The sequence below is a fragment of the Natrix helvetica genome, assembly GCF_964273705.1.
Source record: "Natrix helvetica genome assembly, chromosome: 2".
NCBI lineage: Eukaryota > Metazoa > Chordata > Lepidosauria > Squamata > Natricidae > Natrix > Natrix helvetica.
Window position 1 is genome coordinate 195540190 of NC_138552.1, and position 23592 is coordinate 195563781.

General features: G+C 41.5%; 1 protein-coding gene across 2 annotated transcripts; it reads left to right on the forward strand.

Annotated features, from left to right (window-relative positions):
• The first annotated feature begins 3371 nt into the window (after positions 1-3371).
• On the forward strand, positions 3372-19461 carry RNF146 (ring finger protein 146). 2 transcript variants are annotated; one of them, XM_081940687.1, is made up of 3 exons: positions 3372-3512; positions 12649-12778; positions 17734-19461. In XM_081940687.1, exon 3 carries the CDS (start codon positions 17735-17737, stop codon positions 18779-18781), a length of 1047 nt encoding a protein of 348 aa, XP_081796813.1. In that variant the 5' UTR covers positions 3372-3512; positions 12649-12778; position 17734; the 3' UTR covers positions 18782-19461. The 2 variants fall into 2 exon arrangements, with proteins under 2 accessions (XP_081796813.1, XP_081796814.1); XM_081940688.1 differs by lacking the exon at positions 3372-3512 and adding an exon at positions 4017-4037.
• Positions 19462-23592: the final 4131 nt, after the last annotated feature.

The following is a 23592-nucleotide window of genomic DNA, read 5'->3' on the forward strand; positions in this document are numbered from 1 at the left end:
GCATGAATATTAAGCTCACATTGATATAGTATTATTTGTTCAATAAAATGTCTCTATAGTGGTGTTTAATTCTGTGATTTTAATACTGAAAACAAAACAAAAACAAAATCTGATTGGTAAACCACTGATAAACTACTAAACCAGGGCTATCAAATTCATAGCCCGCAGGCCGGATGGGTCACACGCTGGCCACACCCACACCCAGTTTAGCAAAGGGTAAAAGTCGCGATATGTCATGTGACAACGTGATGACACGAGTTTGACATCCCTGCACTAAACCGCATAGGAGTGGAGAATGGCTATAGAAACAAAAACAATTTTAATTTTGAACTCAGTTACAATTCCTACCACAGAGTGATGAAATCATAATATTTGCAAAAATGTTAGACTGATAATGGACATGGCAGCAAGCAACCTAATTAGCATACAGCTTGGGTGACAAAGATGACTTCCCACAGAAACATATAGTCATTGAAAAGACTATAAAAAGCAATTGTAGAACCTTCTTTCTTGGATTTGTTGCCGTGGCATAGAAGATTCTTCCTAGTAATGTCAGAATAGTCACTTGTATCAATGCTACTATTTATTGTGTAGTAGATTATTCAAGTAAACTTTTGTGCCATTTTGGCAGATGCCGTATTTTCATAAATACAGCATAATAAATAAATTTTATTAAAACACTATGTAATACGATCAGGAGAGTCCTTCATGTTTTCTGAGCCTGGTTGTTTCCCTGCAGACATTTCATTACCCAAACTAGGTAATATCATCAGTCCTTGGTGCAGAGAGCACCAAGGACCCCTCATTTCAACCCTGAGTTACAAATATACTTCTTTATTGGTAATGCAATTAGGTTCTGAAAATGTACAGCTTTTTTACTTTGCATTTACTAATGAAGATTTCTTAAAACTAATATTATCTTTAGGTCACAGAGAAGAGCTAATTTTAAATAATGTATGCTTCTTATCCCATTACAGGTTTTAAATATTCATTCTCTTAACAATGCCGCTCTATTTTTCGCTAAGAGTTGGTATGACAGATAGAGAACCATTTACGTTGCCTCTCCTGGATACATCAACAATTATCAACGTGACTCAAAAGCTGTGCTATCAAATTATATCTGTAACTATGGCAGCTAAAGTAATTGTGAGACACCAAGGGAAAATATGATGAGGGAGGGAGGGAGATCAATTTGGAAAAGGAGGAACTAGTATATTTAAGATTTGCAGCATTTCATTAAAATGCCCAATTTTTGTCTTGACATCTTTTAATACAAGCATATATGAATAATATTACAAAATCAAGCCAGGAATTCAACTCATCAGAACTCTTCTCCAACAGAAAGCCTCCTCACTTCTTAGCAGACTTGGGGGTTAATAAACTCACACTTTCTTCTAGGGCACGGGTATCAAACTCCCAGCGTCACGTTGCCATCATGTGATGTTTCACAACGCCTTTTCCCTTCGCGGAGCTGGGGTATGCATGGCAAACTTCATCTAAGTCTTTCTTTAGGGAACCTGACAGTCCCCTAGAACAGGGGTGTCAAACTGGCTGCCTGACACATCTGGCCTATGGGCAGCCAGTTTGACACTCCTGTTCTAGGGGACTGTCAGGTTCCCTAAAGAAAGACTTAGATGAAGTTTTTCAGTAACTTGATACAGCAAGTCTAAAGCAAGAAAGCATTAGGGTAAGACCAAAAATGAACTGTTGCTTACAACTAAAGTTCCCATATTTACATTTGAGGCCAAGTTCCAACCTTAGATCCTCTCTGGTTCAGATCTGGTGCCCTCTCTATCAGGTAATCGGCTTACATTTTTTACACTCAGATCTAAGCGGCAAATGTTTGTTTACATTTTCTTTATTCCCACCCTGTTGAAACTTCAGGTTGCAATGTAACCCTACTACTATGCTACTCGTCAAAGATGGCATACTAATTTTGTTTGTTTCTTTTGTGGGTCTTTTATTCCTCGCTGACCTTCTTCTGCATTTATTCTGTCACTGTTCATCACCTGAGAAACTGTTCCTGAAAATAAACCTTGCATAGCTGATCTTGTTTTACGACGTTTAAAGTACCTTAGTAGCAATGAACTTACAGCCATGAACTCAATTTGGTTCTTACGACTGTGATATAATTTGGGAGTTCAGGCAGTCATAAAATATGCCCACATTTTCGCAAGGGTCTAAATACAGAAAGGCCTCCTGCTGTAGGCAAACCTATATGAAATCAATATCGATATTGCAAAACTTAGTATTCCAGATATAAAAACATAAGATCTGGAAAATGTTTATGGAAATTCTCAGTCATCCAGGTCATGGTTGTCTCAAAGGTGTTTTTTCAAGGGGCAACTGGACTTTCTTGATTTACTTTGAAGACGTTTTGCTTCTCAATCCAAGAAGCTTCTTCAGTTCTGACTGGATGGTGTGTAGGGAATGAAAAGATTTATACTCCTTGCAGACAGCTGGTCATTTGCATTCTTTTAAGGAGTTGAGTCGCTAAGGCCACTTGGGTTTATCTGTCAGGGTCACCTGAGTGGTACAAGTGGATGTGAAGCCTTCTTGGAACTGTTGAAAGGGCTGTGCTGTAGACTGGAGATAGATGATGTTGTATCTCTCCTCCTTTGTTAAGAGAGGGCTGTTCAATTTTGACACAGATGCCCTCTTTGACCCCTCTTTCAAACCAGTCGTCCTCTCTGTAAACTTTTCTGTCTTCAAAAGAGTGGTCTTTGTCTTTTAAATGCAAATGGACTGCTGAAACTAGTCCTGATGGTTTGGTTCTCCAATGTTGTGAAGTGCTGATTTTGTTTCCCCAGTGTACAGTGTATAAATCCTTCCATTTCCTCACACCATCCAGTCAGAGCTGAAGAAGCTTCTTGGATGAGAAGCGAAACCACACAACCCAGAAAATCCAGTTGACTCTTTGAAAAAGCACCTTTGGGAAAAGACCTGTAAAATAACATGCCGGCACACACGTCCGATTTCAACATCTCACAGCTAATTTGCAATTTATGCACCTTTCCTGGAAGGCTGGTCCTATCCAACTCACGGGTCCTTCCAAGGATGCCTGCAGAGACGTCGACGTTAAAAAAATCATTACATCTCCTAAGGCTGCATTTAAGAAAAGGCGACTTTGGGTTCCTGCCTCACCACCACCACAACTACCCTGTCACCCTGAGTCGCATCGCATAATAAAGGCTTCCCGCAAGCACAAGCGGCAGCTTTCCCCAGAGAGGGAGAAGAAAGCTCGCGCCAAGCCGCCCCCCCCCCCCCCGCCGCCGCCGCCTTCCCTGTTCCAACGTCGCTCCGAGCCACTTATATAGATATAGATATGTAATGAAAACACCTCCTCCCGGCTCCGCCCCCACGTCTCCCCTCCCCTCTTCCTTTGCGTTCTGACGTCACCCGAGTTCAAACGTCTGCTCACGTCCTCACGCAAACGGGGGTGGGGGGACAGGGCGCGCGCGCGCGCGCGGCGGCGCAGTCTAATCACCGAGCGAGCGGCAGCAGGTTCGGAGGTATTGGCCGGGGTCTTAGCTTGGGGTGGGGGGGAAGGGAGAAGGAGGGCAGATGAGTGCGGGACTGAATAGCTGAGGGCCGCCTGAGGCAAGGGGGGGGCGAATTTCCCGGAGGGGGGTGGACTCCGGAGAAGGCGACCACCGCTGTGGGGCAGCCGAGGCCTCCTTCGAAAAAGGAAAGCCGCTTCTCGCTTCTGCCTTGCCCCCCCCTTGCCTGGTCCTTCCGGGCAGCGGCAAATAGACTCGAACAAAGGCCCCGTCGTCGCCCCGCTCCGCGCCCTGAGCAAGAGGAGACGAGGCCCGTGCGAGTCTACCCCGAGTGCCCGCCTCCCACCCCCCGTTGGTTGGGGGTCCAACCTGCCCTTCTGCTTCTGCTGCATCCCTCCCTCCTTCCCTCCGGCCAAGCGAACCTGGACGGAAGGGCGGGCTGCTCCTCCGCCTCCAAGCGCTCTTTTCTGGACAGCGGTTGTCCTTTCCCCCACCCCCGCCGTCACTGCGCCCGTCTTAATTTTTGACTTTGCAGGGGCGAATTTGCAACTCTTTTTCTCTCGGTATTTGGGGGGGGGGAAGAGTCGGATGGTGGGTGAAGAGCTTTTGTTGAGGGTTGTAAATAGATGGCGATAGATGGATGGATGATAGATGATAGATAGATATAGATAGATATAGATAGATATAGATAGATATAGATATAGATAGATAGATATAGATGATAGATAGATAGATAGATGATAGATAGATAGATAGATAGATAGATAGATAGATAGATAGATAGATAGATAGATAGATAGATAGATAGATAGATAGATAGATAGATAGATGATAGATACAATGAAAAGCAAGATTGGCAACTTGGTCGGACGATTGACGGTGTGCTATTTCATTGGAGAAGCTTTTACCTCCCGACCTTTTCTTATTGTTGATACATTGAAAAGAGATGAGAGGTGGTTCACCTGAATTGAGTGTGTGTGTGTGTGTGTATGGGGAGGGGTGGTGGTTATGTCCTGATTCTCCTGTTATCCCCGGCACCACTTTAGTGAAACAGGATAGAATGCTGCATTACCAACAATATTTGATATTCCATTTTTAATTTTGAGGGTAGTATGTTCCCTTTGGAAAATGGTTTTATGGCTTTGCTATAGTTGCATTTTTCTCTTAATGCTAGAAAATGTTTGCAAAATGAAAAAATGTCATCATAAATATGTAGGTAGGTACTGTGTGTGTGTGTGTATGTGTGTGTGTGTATTTGGAAACATCCCAGGTTGAAAGAAACTGGAGTGCATCTGTTAGTATTTGGATGAAACAAGTTGCACTACGATTGAAAAAGCTGTTTGAATGTTAAGCAGTAAATATTAGATAAAGGTAACAAAATACTTAACAGCATACTATAAATGCATTTTCTCCGAAGTGTCTAGAACAGTGGTTTTCAGCTTGTGGGTCCGGACCCCTTTGAGGGTCGAACGACCCTTTCACAGGGGTCACCTAAGATCATCGGAAAACACATATTTTCGGTGGTCTTAGATACCGAGACACCAATTTTATGGTTGGGGGTCACCACAACATGAGGAACTGTATTATCTTCAGGCTGGGTTTTGGGCTTAAAGCTTGATCGGAGCTCTCTTACATCAACGGCGCCACAGATAAAATCAGTAAAATTTTCCACAAACACAATATCAAGACAGCCTTCAACACTGACCAAAAAATAGCCAACATCTTAAGAAACCCCAAAGACAAATTACAGCTAGAAAACCAAGGAGTCTACGAAATACCATGCAAAATCTGCCCTGCAACATACATAGGACAAATGAACAGGAGAATAAATGCACGCATCGCAGAACACAAGAACACATTAAGAAAAAAAGAAAAAACTTCCTCCCTTTTTTCAGCACCTTAAAGCTACAGGACATGAAATTAATTTTGAAGGAACCAGGTTAATCTCCAGAACAAAATACTTCAACAAGAGAATAATTATGGAAGCTATCAAAATAGAGAAACACACCCACAACATGAATAAACGTGACAATACCTCCCGCCTACCAGACATCTGGAAACCAGCCCTAGTCAACAAACGAGCCCCACCCACCACCCAGGCCGTTACAACACGAAACAACAATAGACACACAGCCAGCACCAATTAGCACCAACCTACCAATCATGATACAACCACACAACCAATCATTCCACTTACTGAAACAAAGCCAGCACTCCACACCCACCCACCAATATTTATAGAAAGATGGCAGCTCCGATCACACTTTAAGCCCAAAACCCAGCCTGAAGATGGCGAGTGAGACCTTGCTGAAATGTTGCCAAGACAATCTCAATTTTACATGGGAAAAGACCTGAATACAACAAGACCAGTGTGTGTGTGTGTGTGTGTGTGTGTGTATGTGTGTGTGTATGTATGTATGTGTGTATGTATGTATGTATTTGTGCTGATAAATAAGCTTAGTGGCTAATACATCTGCCTAATATGTAATACAGCCCAGGTTCGAATCCCATTAATGGTATGGCTAGCTGATGAGAGCTAAATAGCTTGAAATAGATCTATACTAGTCTCCCTTTATTTATCAGCACAAATACAACACAAATATAAAAAGGCAACATTAAAAATATGGTTTTCTGCCTGGATTGTCTCCTGCAGTGAGCCGATAGACAGAAAAGGTGTAGTAGTGAGTTCCCTCCCATATTTGGGCATACCAGGGGTTGTAACACAAATACATACACACACACACACACACACACACACAATTCCTTCCCCCTCCCTTGCCTCCCTCTGTGCAACAACATATTTGATTTTATATTTACATATACATTCGCTGAAGTAATCAGCCTATTCCATGACATGTGGTATTCTCCATATAATTGTCAAATTAACTCCCAGATTTCCCAATGAGTGTGCATCAAAGTCAGATTTTTTAATATAGTAGTTGAGCAACTATGAAGGATGGAGAAGACATAACTTTTTAAATATGCATGGGTACAATGGACATGTAGGCAGGGTACACACCCTGCCTAAATCATGGTTGTCTAACCTTTTGTCTAGCTTGAGTGAAGAGAAATGGTCTTCTCCGCATATATATTATCACATAATATCAAAAGTTTACGATCTTGCTGTCCAGGGCCATATGCAAACCATGGGTTGTACATGCCTGACCTAAACATAATCTGTTCTGGATTTAGTTTGGGGTGTTATGAACCCAGCCTCTAGTTATAAATACTGGTTTAGGTTTAGGTATGGTATACATAGCCATTGTAGTTTATTCAGTAATGAAGATGGATATAAGATAATAGTTTACATCATTTGCAAACCCAACCATGCTCCCATTGATACCGTAATGAAAATAAGAGCTTAAGTAACTAATTAAATACTAAACAGGGAGAAAGGTTATCCTGTAGTATGGAAGTTATTAAAATGATTTATTATGCCCTGTAAGTACTGTCTGAAGAAAAAAAATGGAAGTACATGGATCCATAATAATAGATTTGACCTATATGATTGAAGAAGAATCTACTATGAGAGATTTGTCTGTCTGAAAGGAAGGAAATGACCTTCATCTGTGTTGTTCCTCAGCTATGAAATGTACTCCTTTTGAGAGTTTTATTTGACTCTCATCTTCTGTTTAGGAGGTCTGTAAAATTGTATCTCTTTTCAACAGACTCTAGGTTTGAACAATTTTAGCACTTGTATTACTGTTATTCTTTAATCTATCTGTTTATAAATGGTTATATAAAGCTAAATATTGTTAGGCACTTGAGTGCTTACCAGAATAAAAATGCTTACAGATTATTATCAGCTAGATCAATAAAAACAAAGCAACTGCATGCCTACTGTGGACTTTAGCTGTAGAAAATATAGTTCATTCTTAGTATTCCATTTTCCTAGGTTATGCAATACAGATATGCTAATAGAAGTTCCATATTATTGCTGGATTATAAAATACAAATTAGTTCCAGTCTCTGATGGCCATATCCTTATAGAACTATGAAAATAGAATTTACAAGAACTACTAAATTTCTCCTTTAGTTTAATATTTCCAACTTTGTAACTTGGCTGTTGGGCTTACATTCTCTTATTTTTTAAAAAATATAGATAGGATAATACTGATTTAGAGTTAGTTACTATAACCATTTGTTAGTACGCATTACAACATTAAAATATCTCTATAGTAGTATGAGGGAGAAAGGGGAGCTGTTCAGGAGGAATGTAATCCAATTTAGTGACAATCTCTACTTGTAATCCTGAGGGCCAGGTTATTGGACTGCTGGGACAAGTGGCCTCATGGTGTTGCTGGTGAATGCCAGATGTGTCTATGTCTCACAGTTTGAATGAACTGGCAAATCTGGCATGTACTGCCAAAATCTGGTTGGATGGGGGAGCCATCATTTTCTCTTAGAAATTTACACCAAGTTTTGATAGTGTAAATTTCACTTCACTCCATACTGTGGCAGGGTAGAGTGATGACGTTGATAATTAGGGACCCTTTTCTGGGATCAAGAATGCTCCTGAGGTATTAGAATGAGAGTGCTTACGAGTGAAAATGGGTCATAGGAAGAAGGTAAGGATCTTGCTGCTTGGATCTGGTTACGCTTAGTTTATGGCAGTGGTGGGTTTCAAATTTAGAACCTCTTCTGTAGGTGTGGCCTGCTTTGTGGGAGTGGCTTGCCGGCCATGTGACTGGGTGGGAGTGGCTTGCTGGCTATGTGACCGGGTGGGAGTGGCTTGCCAGCCATGTGACTGGATGGGTGTCGCCAACTTGCAAAATGTGGTGAAACTCACTTAACAACGCTCTTGCTTAGCAACCGAAATGTTGGCTCAGAAACTGTGGCATTTGAAGCATGCAAGTCTTAAAGCTGTCAAGTTACAAGACCCTTGCACCCCTAACCCTTTAGAAAAAAAAACCCCAGGGGTGTTCAAACTTGACAGCTTTAAGACTTGTGGACTTCAACTCCCAGAATTCCTCCTCTAGTTCTTCATCTTGATGATGTGCGGACGGGTGGGGGGAGGGAGCTGGAACCGGTTCTAAACAGCACTGTAGATTTGTGGAACCTCTTCTATAGAAGAGGTTAGAACTGGCAGGAACCCACCCCTGGTTTATGGCATGTATCACAATTGTGGATTTACATGGCCCCAAACATTTAAGTGATCATACATTAGATCTCATATTTGCCTTAAGAGAGGTTAAATCATTTGGATATGAAGAAAATGTCCTTAGGTTGTTGTTGTTTTTTTCAAAAAGTTTTATTGGTTTTTTAAAACATTTATAAGGAAAAGGGTAAGTGGAATGGTTACAAATTTTGGCAGTTGCAAGTGTGGCAGACGCCCCCTCCCTCCAAACTCATAGGTTACATCTAAATATCAAACATTAATACATAATCATAAAAAATCAGCATATTAATTCTAGAAAAAATAGTTTTCAATCAATTTATATAGTTATGATATATAGTCTAGATATAATTTCATTATTACTTTCGGTCTGTTTATAACATTGTGGTTTTCTTATTCATTTTTGTGATCTGAGCTTTCTTGGTGTTGCCCCTTCTCCCCCCCCTGGCAGAGCTCCGGCCCCTCCCGTGTCCTGTGTGACCATTGTGGTGTCTTCTGTTTTTTCTAGGTTCGCTTTATTTTTTTCCATAAAGGCCTGTGCCTCTATGGATGTGTTGATTCTGATTCTTGTCTCCTCCCAGAATATCAGCATACCTTCAGGCATCAACCATCTAAACCACACCCCCTTCTGGTATAGTTTATTCGCCAATTGTGAATAGTTTTTCCTTTTCTCCCTAATTTTTTGGGGGGATCTGCTTCAAGATGGTTATCTCCCTGTCATGGTATGTCAGTGTTTGCCCCCTTTGTACACCCAGAATTTCATCTCTTGTGCTTTTCCTAAGGAATTTAATATGAACCTCCCTGGGTACATTGTGTGTTCTGGCATATGCTGAATTCACTCTATAGACCAGATCTATCTCCCATTCCATCTGCTGTTTATCTTTGTGTATGTATTCAGCTAGAATATTAGTCATAATGTCCCTTATGTTTTCCCCATCTGCTTCTATTACATTTTGAAATCTAAGATAAAAGGACATTCTCTCAAACTCTGTTTTCATTTGTTGGATATCAAGTTCTTTGTTTCCCTTCTGTAACGCCTCTATCCCCCCTCTCGCCTCCGCCACCCCACCCTCCACAAGGTCCAGTCTCTGTGAGTTCTTATAAATTTGAACTTGATTCTCTTTAATTTCATCTTTCATTTCCCTTAACTGTTTCTTGATTTCCTCCTGGCCCTGTAAAATTTGTTGAAGCATTTGTTGAAGGTCCATCTCTGTAGTCTTAGGTTGCATCAGTTCTGTTATCTTTGACTGTGTGGCTGGACTGGATGTTGCAGATGTTGGAGCAGAAGTGGCAAAGCCAGGTTTTCCAGGAGGTGGTCTTTTTGGAGACATGGTTTATAAAACAAAGAGATCAGTCAGTGTAGAAACTGGGCAGCTGGAGAAGTAGAGCAGGCAGGCGAGGCCAGAAGGCAGAGGATCCAAACAGGTGGGAGTTTCTTTAGTCACTCTAGCAATAGATGAAAGTTTTTTCTCCAAAGAGTTCAGGAAATAACAATCCACAAGAGATTCCTCTGGGTGACTCGGAGACAAAGACCGGAAGCCTGAATTTTAAAGGTGGAGTCAGGTTTCACAGTTCATGAAGACAACGGAAGTGTGCCATCTTGCCCTGCCAGCTTTGGGCTCAGAGGCATAGAAAAAATTTTAAAAGTTCAAAAAGTTCTCAGGTCATCAATAAGTTCTGGAACTAAGTCCCATGAAAAGCACTTTTACTGGGGTGAGGCATCGTTAGTTGGCTCTCCCCCCTCCTCCTTCCCCTGGGGGCGAGAGCAGAATTTTAACAAGCCGCTTGTCCAAGGGGGGGGGAATCCCCCTCCCCTCTAGCCGCTCCTCAAAGAGTAAATCCGAAAGGTTAACTTTTAAAATTACTGAAAAGTCTATCAATTCAAAAGTAAGGGGATGAAGAGAGGAAGCATCTCACTGCACCGCCGCTGCTTCCTTCAGTTTTGCATTCTCCGATCGGCATGGGGCGAGACGCAGGCGCGTCCTCCAAAACTGCTCCCCGGTGCCTGGAGCAAAGCGGAAAAGCCCCCACCAGCCGCCGCCGGTGCTAGAGCCCTCCGCAAGCCGCTCCTTCGGCAGGGCGCCTCTTCAGGGCGTCCTGTGCCCCCCCCCGAAGATGGGGGAAGCCCACCGAAGAGCGGGAGCGGGCAAAGTCCTTGCCCGTCGCCGTAGCCGCCGGAACCGGAAGTAAAAAATGTCCTTAGGTTTTGTTGTGATCATCTCACATCCTGATTCAAGTTGGTTTGCCTCCCATGACTTATGTGGGGCAGGAGTGATTTAAATGGTCTGTCTCAAGTGCCTCATGATTCCACCTGGTTTGCAGAGGGTGCTGGTCCTCAGATATTGAGCAGGCAAATTTGCCATGTGCTTGGTGAGCCACAGACACAGGAGTCAAGTCAAGTACTATATAAAATTTCTTTGAAATTTTGAGATTTTAAGGAACCTAGGAGACACACCTTTTCTGTCATTACCGTTGTTCTCTGGAACGATCTCTGATACATAAGAAGCCCCAATTTTGCTTGTCAATAAAGACCTGGTTCTTCCCTGAGGAATAGTGGCAGTGAGAGATAGCTCTGTTGCTTAGTCAACCTTATATTACTTTATATGTTACAGATGTTTAATGTTAATGCATTTTGAGATGGGGAGGGTATTTTTTGCTTTTTATGCTGTTTGTCACTTAGGATTATATGTTTCAGTGGGTGGCCTTATAAATCTTATTAATAAATAAATGGATTATTTTCAGCACCCTTCTTTACTAAACTGCTAACCTGAGGTTTAAAAATATTACTTGAATATCTCATACCGGTAATACAGCAATTTATAAAATGATGAAAAACTAGGAATTGGCTAAACAAGTCATTATTATTTTGTTCAACTTCACAACTGTGATTTGTTTTTATTTTGAAATTCTGTAATAATGTGTTTTTCTGATATGAATCTCCAGCACAGAGTTTCTAGAAAGAGAGCAACGTGAGACAGAAAAACAAAACAGCAACAGGGATTTAACTGTACTGGACAAAGCATTATTGAGAAAATACTAAATATTAAAGTGTTTGAAATACTGTACCTCCTGTCTGTGCTGAAAATAATATAGAATTGAATTTTTAAAAAGATAGTAATAGAAATATAAAGTGTTACATTTTTAAAAATTAACATAACAGTAGTCTTCTTTAATTGTATAAAAATGATACTGGATTATTTGAGTTAATCGTTTTTTGAGAATAGAACTGCCTAGAGAAAAAAAATATAACATTTGTTTGCTTCATACTAGTTATTTAAAACACATACACATACATGATTGTGAGGTAGTTCCATGGAGCACACAAGAGACTAGTATGGAAAGCAGTGTTAAAGGCTGTTTTTAATTACATATATTTTATAATTAACCTTTCTGTAAGACTCATCAGTTTCCTAACTTTATTTAGCTTCCTACCTATGAGATAAGCCTAATTTATGCAGGAAAAAAAATCATTTAACAAATCTGGCAAGGCAATTGAAAAACTTCATCCTGTGTGTTTCTGTGTGTGTGAGTGTGTAAGTGTAAAATACCTCTTGTTGGAAATGAAATGTACTGTTTTTAGTTAGCTGTATTATTAAACGTAGGAACTACAAAAAAACATAATAGCAAATGTTTAAATTGGTAGCATAGGTTACCGTGTTTTCCAAAAAAATATGCTGAAGATAAAGAAGATGTAAGATAAGTAGTGATCAAATTAAAAAGGCATGAATGTTGTACATTTCTGTTCATAAAGATGCAGGCACAGAGGTCTCTTGCTGTAGTAATAGAGTAAAAAATGTTAAAGAATGGAGCTTCTTCAGTGAACACGCAACCTAATTATAATTGAACAATATTGAAATTGCTGATACTTTTATTTTTTTCCTTATTCAATTTTTCTTTTGCCTGACTTTTTTTTTATAACCCATAAAATATAAACCACTGTGAATACATGTATAGAAGATGAAATATAAATATATTTATAAATAGCTGGTTACTTTGGTTTTAACAATATTTTATTTTGCTATTCTTTTTCAGTTGAACTGCGGCAGCATGCAAGAATAAACTTATAATTGGAAAACAGAACATTCTGCTTTGATTAATGCATTTAAAGATGACCTATCAATTTTACAACATGTTCCAAGAATAGCAATAATAGTAAGAAAAGGTAAGAAAGTCAGTATGTTGTACCTACATTTTATTTCAAACATTTCTCCTGTTCTCTTGTTAAAGATTTTCATTGCTGTTTTCAAACTTCAGCCATTAAACATTGGCTTCAAGATTTCAATTTTTAAAAAATCCCACATACACAAGATGCAAGGGAATATGATGAGGATAGAATATAGTAATGGATAGTTCAGTTTTCTGAATGAATGAAAAATGTTCTGCATGTGAATTGGAGAGAGTGACGGAGCAGATAGCAACACCTGTCCTGTCTTGATTGATTGTGAAAAACTAATTAGTGTTGGCCTGATTAGTACTTGAATGGCAAGTACCAAGAAAACTCATATAGGCAAGAAAGACAAATTGAAAAATATGTCTCAAAAGACATGATATTTTAAGTATTTTAATTGCTTTGCACAGCTCTAATATTTATGATGCACTACACACACACACACACACACACACACATGGAGGGATGGAGAGGACTGTTTGAACTCAGGTTTGCACTGCATCTATTAATTATCCAGGGCTGTGACTGTTTTTGTTCAGATTTTTTTTCCCACCCAAAAGTGTTGTGAGTTGAGGATTCATCTGTGACATTTTATGATACTGTGAGTTGGTGGCTAATTATATAACTCCTCTCATTAAAAGTATATTGCTCAGCATAGGGACACACTAGCCAAAATTATACTTTTTCTGAAAATCAGGTTTTCATAGGCAAAAGATTATTGTTCAACTACACTTACTCAGGTTTTAATCAGTCTTGGAACAAAGGTCCAGATTCTAAAGAGTTCTTGAACTGGAAGCAAAGGGCAGATCTGAGTTGATCTGGCTATTGACATTGATATATATTAGAACTTCAAGCTCACTACTTTTTCCAGGGAAAAAAATTGAGCCTGCCAATGGAAAAGAATATTTTGTGTAAAACACTTCATTTTAATGAAGTAGAATTGTTAATTGGATTAGTATTTGGAGACTAAATACTTCTAGTATTTATCCTAGTTATAGCTGTACTTATTTTTAAGTGTTCTTATTTTCAAGAGTTATTGAAAATCTCTACCACAGAGAATAATCTGTTGTCCTCTAATGCAAATTACAAATGGAATTACAGTGTTTTTCTATATAGCTTTGATATAAAGAAAACTTTAGAAACCTTAGCACAAAGACAAACGATGCATCCTTTTTTTCCAACAACAGGCAAGAAAAATGTTCAAACTAGCTGTTTTCCAAATTGACAGCTAAACAATATGAACAGCTTGCTTAGCCATCTTACACATTTATTTCTCCATCTTTTATTGCATGTGCTGTCATTCAATATATAATCACACAGATAATTTGCAAATTAAATACAAATTATTAAAAGACAATAAACTTGCAAAAATACCACACACACACACACACACACACACACACACACACTGAAAGGACTTGCAAAAATGCCACACACACACATACACACACACACACACACACACACACATATACACACAGACACACTGAAAGGACTTTAAAGTGTCTGGCAAGCCTTCCTGAGGAAACAAATCCATAAATAGGATGCCCCAAGCAAGGGTAGGGAGCTTTTGGCTAGTTAGCCATTTAAGAGAAGCATTACCTAAGAAAAGGATCTTTGAAGATTTTTGTTACACTCATAAATGAATATGGAATGGCATACTTTTTCATGTTCAACATTGTGTAGGTCTCCAAAGATTAGTGCTGCAAATGCATTTAAATAAACTGTTAATTAGTAATCAGTCCTAGTTTCTGCTGTATTTTTTATTAGTTGGAACTTCTGAACAGTTTTTAAATAAATTCCCAAATGCATTGCATATATAATAGTATAACCTAAATATTACCAACACATGAAAAATTGGGACTAGTTTATATCTGTTCAGCAGTTGCAGCAGATAATCTGGTCTTCTGACTATGCAGAGGTAACAGATTGAATTTGTATTTCTATAATTGTCTGGTTTGGTACAACAACTAAACAGGACAGGTACACACTCCAACAGATAGAAAGAACAATTGCAAACAGCCTGCCTTCCATAGAAGACCTATATTGTGTGGGTCAGAAGGAAGGCTGAAAAGATACCTGAAAATCCCTCACATCCCAGACCTAAACTGTTCCAACTCCTGCACTCAGGACAGCACTACAAGGCACTGCAGGCCAAAATAACTAGACATAGGGACAGTTTTTTCCTTCATGCCATCACTGCTCAACACCTCATTCTCACAGTGCTGTCTAATGTCTTTATTGTATGGCTGTATTACAGGTAGTCTTCAACTTACAATCACAAATGAGCCCAATTTTTTTGTTGCTGAGGCATTTGTTAAATGAATTTTGCCCCATTTTAAGACCTTTCTTGCTACACTTGTTAAGTGAATCACTGCAGTTGTTAAGTTAGTTACACGATGGTTAAGTGAATCTGGAATCTTCACCATTGACTTTGCTTGTCAGAAGGTTGCAAAAGGCAATTACGTGACCCCAGGACATTGTAACTTTCATAAATATGAATCAATTGCAAAGCATCTAAATTTTGATCACATGATCATGAGAATGCTGCAGCAGTTGTAAGTATGCAGAAATAGTCATAAGTCATTTATTTTAGTGCTGTTATAATTTTAAATTGTTACTAAATGAACTGTTGTAAATCAAGGACTATCTGTATTATTATTTATATTTCTTATTATTTTCTTTATTCCCTGCTTATTGGTACAATTATGATGATAATTAGCAGTACTCTGTTGTTTTTCATGTACACTGAGAGCTTCTGCACCAGAGACCAAATTCCTGTGTGTCAAAACTTATTTGGCCAAATAAAATATTCAATTCAATTCAGTACTACCTATGTGAACTATCCACTAACAACCTTTATCTAATTCATCCTTTATTTAAAGCATATATTTAAAATGTGAAATTTTTACTTCATCTGAATCTAAAATTCCTGTTGATTTCACCTTCAGGTTACATTTACCTGCTAAAAATAATATGGAAGGTGATGAAATCCTTTTCAACCTATAGTGTAATTCCCAAGAGCTGAGTAGGCCTATTATTAGGCATACAAATACTGAAACCACTTAAAAATATGCATTGTTGCTACTTAAGTTATATATGCTGAAAGGTCCTGAGAAGTCCCAAAATACCAGTCTAACTAGAATAAGGAAAAATAGGGCCACCTAGTTCTTAACTTAAGTAAAAATGGGTAGATAATCATATCATTACCTATTAACCATTTTTCCACAGTATATATATTTAATAAGGTTCAGGTAAAAGTTCTCACTATGTTATAAGATAACATTTTGAGATTCCAAATTGAATTTGTTCAGCTTGCAGAACTAAAATTGAAGAATGCACTTGTCATGATTAAGAATATCTTTAGTTCTTTGTTGCTAGAGAAAACATCTTAGTCTCACTGTTGTGCCAAATTAATTTAATATCAGCTTCGTTAGTGGTATTAAATAATCACATTTCCATAATGTCTTTCAGACGAACACTAGGAACAGGAATAGGAAGTTTCTGGGAAGAAAACTCATTGTCTTAAAAGTGTCAAAAGAATCCCAAAGTGCCAAAATTACCAAAATGAGTGACACGGTTTTCCAGATTTTGTTTGCTTTTTTCTCTTGGGGAGAGTTTTCAGAGCTAGCATTTGAAAGGTGTCTACTCTTACCTCCTCCTTACCCTGACAAAACAAATAAAAAGATGTTTGTCCCATCCTTTTGTATAACATTATCCCTATCCTTCTGTGGCCCACTGAAAGACAGCCATGTTGCAGCTTCTGAAATATTGTTGATTCCTGTTTTAAAAGTTCTTGCTTTTCCTGTTTAAGTGGACTTCTACTTACAGCAGTAATTTAACTATTTGTCTTCTGCCTGCTTTTCTTTTCTGAATTCACTTATCATTGAAAACAGAAACTGAAGAGTTTTATTTCTTTTTAGCAGTTTGCTTTCAATATTCTGTGGTGAATACTATTTCCCCCCCTCATACTAAAATTAGTCTCTGTGTAAATTAATGATATTATCTCACAGAAGGAACTCTGCATCTTGTAGCTGAGCAGTCTTTGCTGTCATAGAAAGAGACAAACACAAACGTTATTATGGCTGATTTTGAGTAATTGGTGAACGTGCAAGGAAGCAAATAGGGAAATGATAAATGGAACTGGGTGATAACAAATGTTCTGAATTAAAAATGGTTAACCAATAAGAGAAAGCCAGCGTTAAGTAATTTTTAAATTTATTTATTGAAAGAAATGTATATGGCCCCACCCATCTTTTGGCCCACTGCCCACAATATACAGGTAGTCTTCAAATTACAAATGGCAATTAGGCTGGAACTTCCTTTGCTAAGCAATGCTGTTGTAAACCACTTTGACATGTGACTGCATTGTATAGCAATGATAATTCTTTGCAGCCCCCCATTGCAGTTGCCTAGTGACCACCTCCTTGCAATTATCTTCTGGCTTTCAATGACCAAAGCTGCCACATGGGAGGGTGCGCCTGGTGGTGCGGATGGCTAGGGAAGCATGGACAGTGATGGCTGCTGCCTAGTGGGAGAGGGTGTGTGAGTAGGTGGAGAATCGTGGCAACTTGCAACCTTCCTCTGCTGACTTCCCTATTGACTTTCTTGTGGGAAGCCAACAGAGAGGGTTGCAAATAGAAATCATGTTACTGCCAAACTCTGTAACTGTTGTAAGTGCAAACAAGTTGCTCACCTTGTGATTGTGTGACAGTGGACACTGGAAGCAAGAACTTTGAGGAGCAGTCATAACCACCACTCACTTAGTGCTTATCTTTGAATGATATTCAATAACTATTTGTAACAGCTTTCTACTTGCCAGTAGATAATATCACAGTCTAGAAATTCTGCTTCATTTTCAATCATTTTAAACGATTCAGGTATTCTAAAACAGGGTAACCAAGTGATGTTGTATCTCATCAAATTAATGTATTTTTGATTCTCTGTAGGATGGCTGGTTGTGGTGAACTGGATCACTCAATCAACATGCTTCCAACGAATAAAAAGGCAAACGAATCATGTTCAAATGCAACACCATCTCTTATGGCTCTTGAATGTGCTATCTGCCTGCAAACATGTGTCCACCCTGTGAGTCTGCCCTGCAAGCACGTCTTCTGCTATCTGTGTGTAAAAGGAGCTTCCTGGTTGGGAAAGCGGTGTGCGCTCTGTCGGCAGGAGATTCCAGAGGACTTTCTTGATAAACCAACTTTGCTATCGCCTGAGGAACTCAAAGCAGCCAGTAGAGGCAATGGGGAATATGCTTGGTATTATGAAGGCAGAAATGGCTGGTGGCAATATGATGAACGTACAAGTAGGGAGTTGGAAGATGCATTTTCTAAAGGTAAAAAGAGCACTGAAATGTTAATTGCTGGTTTCCTATATGTGGCAGATCTTGAGAACATGGTTCAGTATAGGAGAAATGAGCATGGACGTCGCAGGAAAATAAAACGGGACATAATAGATATTCCAAAGAAGGGAGTGGCTGGGCTTAGGTTGGACTGTGACTCTACTGCTATCAATCTAGCAAGAGAGAGCTCTGCAGATGGTGCAGACAGTATACCACCGCTAGGTGCTACTGCTGCTGGGCAGCCTCCAGCAACTGTTAGACCCCTTCCTACACTAGATGGTCAGCTGACGAGTCCTGCAACACCATCACCTGAGGAAAGTATTCTAGAGAACTCTTTTGCCAACTTGCAAATCAATGGAGACAGTTTGGTTGAAAGGAGCCATAGGGGTGAGGGAGAGGAAGACCATGAATCACTATCTTCTGGTAGGATGAGAGTTATTGACACCTCCATAGAGGAAACAGAATCGGATGCTAGCAGTGATAGTGAGGATTTATCTGCCCAATTTCAGCTGCCTGTACCCTCTGCTCAGCAGAGACATCTGGATGGAAATCAGCCAGCCTTGGATAGACCAGTGGCAGGCAGTGGGGTGGGAAATACCACTGTGAGATCGAGAAGGCCTGATGGACAGTGCACAATAACAGAAGTCTAAATCTAGAGCCATGGTTTTAAAATTCAGTCTTATACCTGTACATTTTGTCTGTATTGACATTGCGCTCCAGCCTAGCAGTCTTATTTTAAGGTGTTTCCGTATGAGAAGAAGGGGAAGAAAGGAAACCTGATCATCTAATATTAAAAGCTGTCTCTTAATTTGTCTGGAACACTGAACATTTAAAAATCTGGGCATGTGTTAATGGTTTGGAAGCTGTTTAGCAACACTCAGTTTTGTAAAATGTCTGCTTTTATTTTGTAGTATATCCCCCTTTCCATATTAAAACCCATGCTCCTTTTTTGACAAATGTATATTCACTGTACAACTTGGAGCTGTTATTATTTGTTGCATTAAGTATCTTAAGTAACTATCTGCATGGATTGATGTATGGAAGGAATATTAAAACTGGAAATGATCAAGAGTTTGGAAATGTGCAAGATGCTTAATTTTAACATAAAATAGTTGTGACTCCTGAAATTCAGATGTTTTACTAAAGCTGAGAGATGAATCACCCTGAATGAAATGTAAAATAATTTCTGTTGCAGAGTTTTACTTGTAAAGAAGTCATTGTGTCTTCATTGGCTCTCTGTCTAGTCCCTGTAGCTTGTTTGCGTCTTTCTTGTGTCGTTTTTGTTACAAGATTTATAATTTAATAAACTACATTTTATCAACAATCTTAATTGAACCCATGTGACACTAAAGACATGTTTTGAAAGAGGTATATGCACTGCCTTTGTTTGGTTAATAGAAGAACAAAATGCACTGCAGAACAAGATGACTTGAATAAATGTTGAGCAGAAAAATAAAGATGCTTGCACAATAAGCTCCTATGGAAAGATGCTTACAATAGTTGAAGATAACGATAGAAAAGGCACTATAACATTTGCTTCTCCTAGTTTCTCTAAAACAGGATTCTAGGGAATTATTTTTACATTGAAATTATCAGAATTTTGTTTTCACTTGTTATTTAAATTATGTTTTGCCAGGAATTGTTTTACATGTATTTACAATAGAACCAGATTGGTGTAGTGCAGTGGTTCTCAACCTAATGCCGCAACCCTTTAATACAGTTCCTCATGCTGTGGTGACTCCCAACCATAAAATTATTTTTGTTGCTACTATGTAACACCAGGAGCCACAAAGCCTGGGTGGGTGTGGCCAACTCAACATCATTCCCACCCAGTCACATGACACCCCCCACCCCAGAAATGTCTACCAAGGTTTCATGGCTCAGCGTTTTCTGGGGAATATGGTCTCTGTCTCTTCTCTCCCCCTCCCTCTCATTTCTGTTTTTCTCTATTTTTCCTCTCCTTTTCTCTTCTTCCTTTCCTTCCCCTTCTGTCTTTTTCTTTCTTTCTCATTGAATACGATAGCAAATCCAAAAAGTTATTAATTGTAGGAAATTGCTTCTCAGTAATCTTTTTATAGTGAACTCTTAAGTTGATAGAAGCTGGCAACATTGTACTAACAGCAATAGAATATATATTTTGATTTCTTTTGAGTTTGACTATATAATACATTATTCAAAATTATAATCTTATTTTCAGATGCATTTTTTTTTGCCATCTGTTTTTTTCTTTTAAAAGAATCAGACTTACTTCCAATTTGTGCCTTCTGGCAAACTGCAGTTTTCTTGGCAAGAGATCTAGCTTGCCATTGCTTTTGTCATAGATCTGAGAACATTAGTTTCTTTCTTTCTTTTCTCTTCCTTTCTTTCCCCGATTTGTTTCCCTCTCTCTTTCTCTCCCTTCAGCTCTCTTTCATTTCTTTCTCCCTCTCCCCCTTCTCCTTCTAATTTGTTTCCCTCTATTTTCCCTCTCCCATTCTCTCCTTCCAGCTCTCTTTCATTTCTCTCTATCTCTCTCTCTTTCTCCTTTTCTCTTTCATCTCTTCCTTGCGCGTGTAAGCAAAATACCCTCCTGGGCCAGGATACCACTACGGGGACAGTGACTCCTGCTGCCGCCACTGAGAAGTGAGTAACTGGCTGCACAGCGCAGGAGACTCCTCAGCGCCAGACTCAGCTCGGTCCCCTTCGTGTTGACTCAGGAAAGAGCCGGAGCAGTCATCTCTGGATGCAGAGTTCCAGAGCCCTGCGCAAGGAGAGCTCTTCCCTCCCTGCACCCAACCAGCTGCTGCTGCTGCTCCCCATTCTCCTAGGCGCTGCTTGGAGTGTCCAAGCACGGGTTAACTTCAGCTTGCTGCCCAAGGACTGAGTTCAAATTTCTTGTAGCTCCGCCTCTTGCTCCCCTCAAAGGCTCAGTTTTAAAAAACTCAGTCGCCCTACAGGACACTTTGGGGGTTCGTTTGGCAATCGCCGACGAATTTGGGGGTCAGGTAGAGTGTGCGCGTGGCTGCCATTTTGGTTTCAAAATTGGCGCGCTTTTTTCTCGGGCTACAGCCTTTGCTGCGCAGCCTGCTCTCACCGCAGATCGCTGTAGAGAGAACCCCTTAATTTCGGGCCTTGCTCCGGGCTTCCAGGCGGGCTCCTTCTCTCCAGCTTTCCCAGGGGGCTGCAGGGGTTCTTTTGAGTCTTGCCAGACCATTCACCCTTGCCTTGACAGCGTGGATCTGCAGGCACCCGGCTTCCCTCAGCTGGCGCCATTTTCCAGCCCCACTTGCACTCAACTCCTGCAGGCCCCGAACGACAGCGTACAGCACCGAAGGACTGCCTCAGCCTCCTCTGCTCTACTCCTGACAGCCATCGCAGGCTCTGCTCTTCAACAAGCACAGATGGAGAAGCAAGTAGATCCTCAGGCTGGTCCCACAACCAGTAAGCGCAGCAGGCCCAACCCTGCTGCCAAAGGTGATGGGGTGGGGTGACCAGACAAGGGTAAGTGCCCTAAGGTTAAGAAGCCCTCCAAGGCCACAGAGAAGATGGCTGAAAGACGCCAGAAGGCCCTTGAGAAGCAGTTTCAAAGGGCCCAGTCAGCATAGCAACAGCAGCCCTCAGCACCCACACCCGGGAAGGAGGGGGCTGGTGCCTCCTTGCCCGCCCCCCAGCGACAGGGATTCCCTTCTCTGCCAGTCGAAGAGGACTTTGGGTTCTCCCCCAACCCTTCCAGGGCCTCCCTTGGTTCCCCTAGCCATTCCCTGGCTGAGGACTCCCTGGCTGAGGCAGACTCGTTAGCGGGGGAGGGGTCCCTGGCCCACTCTGAGGCCGAACCAGGCCTTCATCAGATTCAGGAACCACCTTTGTTTCAGGCCCTACAGGATGTGGTGGCACGTGCCATTTCTCAGGGCATATTTGATGGCATGCAGCAGTTGGCCTCTATGTTACCTATTGCCACTGCAATCCCCAGCAAGGGCAGATCTGTAAGACCTCAGGAGCCTCCACTTAGGGAGGCCTCTCTGACCCCCTCTGGCATCAGTGAGGTGTCCGACGGTGAGGAAGCGGAGCAGGACGCTCCGGACCTCTCGGAGGACGAAAGCACCGCTCCCGAGCCACCCGCTACCTCAGGCCTCATTAAGCCCTCCATGTTTAGGGCTATACTCACTAAGGCCAGTGCCACTGCTCCCCAGATGGGTCTTCCAGCTCCGGCAGATAAACCCTCCCCTGACCAGGGGGCCAAGGAAGCCATTGGGCCCCAGGACCCTGGCGCAGGTCTATTTAAGGAGGTTCCCCCCCCTAGACCTTGGTCCGGCCCCTCAACTGTTCCTGGATATCATCCAGTGACAATGGGCCCAACCAGAATCCATGGCCAACCCCAGTGGGACTGATAAGAAGCTCTACACCATGGAGGCCCCACTCGAGGAACTATTGAAGCTTCCTCAACTGGATGACCCCATTGTATCCCTCACCTCTACCTCGGCCCTCCCAGCTGATTTACTGGAAGGCCTGAAGGCGGAGGACAAGAGGGCGGAGTCAGCTACCCACAAGACTCACCTGGCCACAGCATGGGCCATGAGGGCTTCTGCATCCTCCTCATACTTCGGCAGGGCGGCACTCTTCTGGCTCCGCAAGCTGTTGTCCGGCCTCCCAGCGGGGGACACTAGGATGAGGCAGGACGTTAATAAGATAATTGCGGCCGTTGAGTACTCAGCTGACGCCTCGCTCAGTGCCACCAAATTCTCCAGAGCCCTGGCCTCTAAAGTGACCTCGCGCCACCTGCTGTGGCTCTGTCACTGGCAGGCAGACGTGAAAGCGAAGTGGAAGCTCGCTTCTGCTCCTTTTAAAGGGGGAAGCTGTTTGGGGAAGCCTTGGACCCCTTTTTAATCGAGTCCAAGGATAAGCATAAGGTCTTGCCAGCGGTCACTAAGAAACTGGACCATAGGGGCCAGCCCTTTCGTAGGAACTCCTTTCGTAGCACGGAGCCCTACACCTCTTCAGGGGGTACCAGCCGGCCTTACGCTGACCCAAGATCGTCCCCAGGATAAATCCTCCTATAGGGACAAGAACAAACAGCAGGGCTACCGTAGACCTTTTTGCGGGGGGTATTCCAACCGCTCCTTTCGGAAGCCGAAGTGACCGTCCCCGGGAGCCTCCCATAGGCGGCCGTCTCCAACTCTATGCCTCCCAGTGGGAGGAGACCACGACGGACACTTGGATTCTGAACAGTCCGTCAGGGGTTGACCCTGGATTTCCTCTCCTTCTCCCCGAGGACGCTTGTCCATTGTCACATTCCCAGGTCGGCCCTCAAGTTCCAGCTCATGTCCCGTGCTTGGACACTCCAAGCAGCGCCTAGGAGAATGACCGTTGGCTTACCTGAATGGTCGTTCTCTAGGCGCTGCGGGAGTGTCCAACCCCACCCTGAAGGTGGCCGCGGGGTCCCTTCTATGATTTGGGACATGGATCATCGCCATTGGCAGGTCGC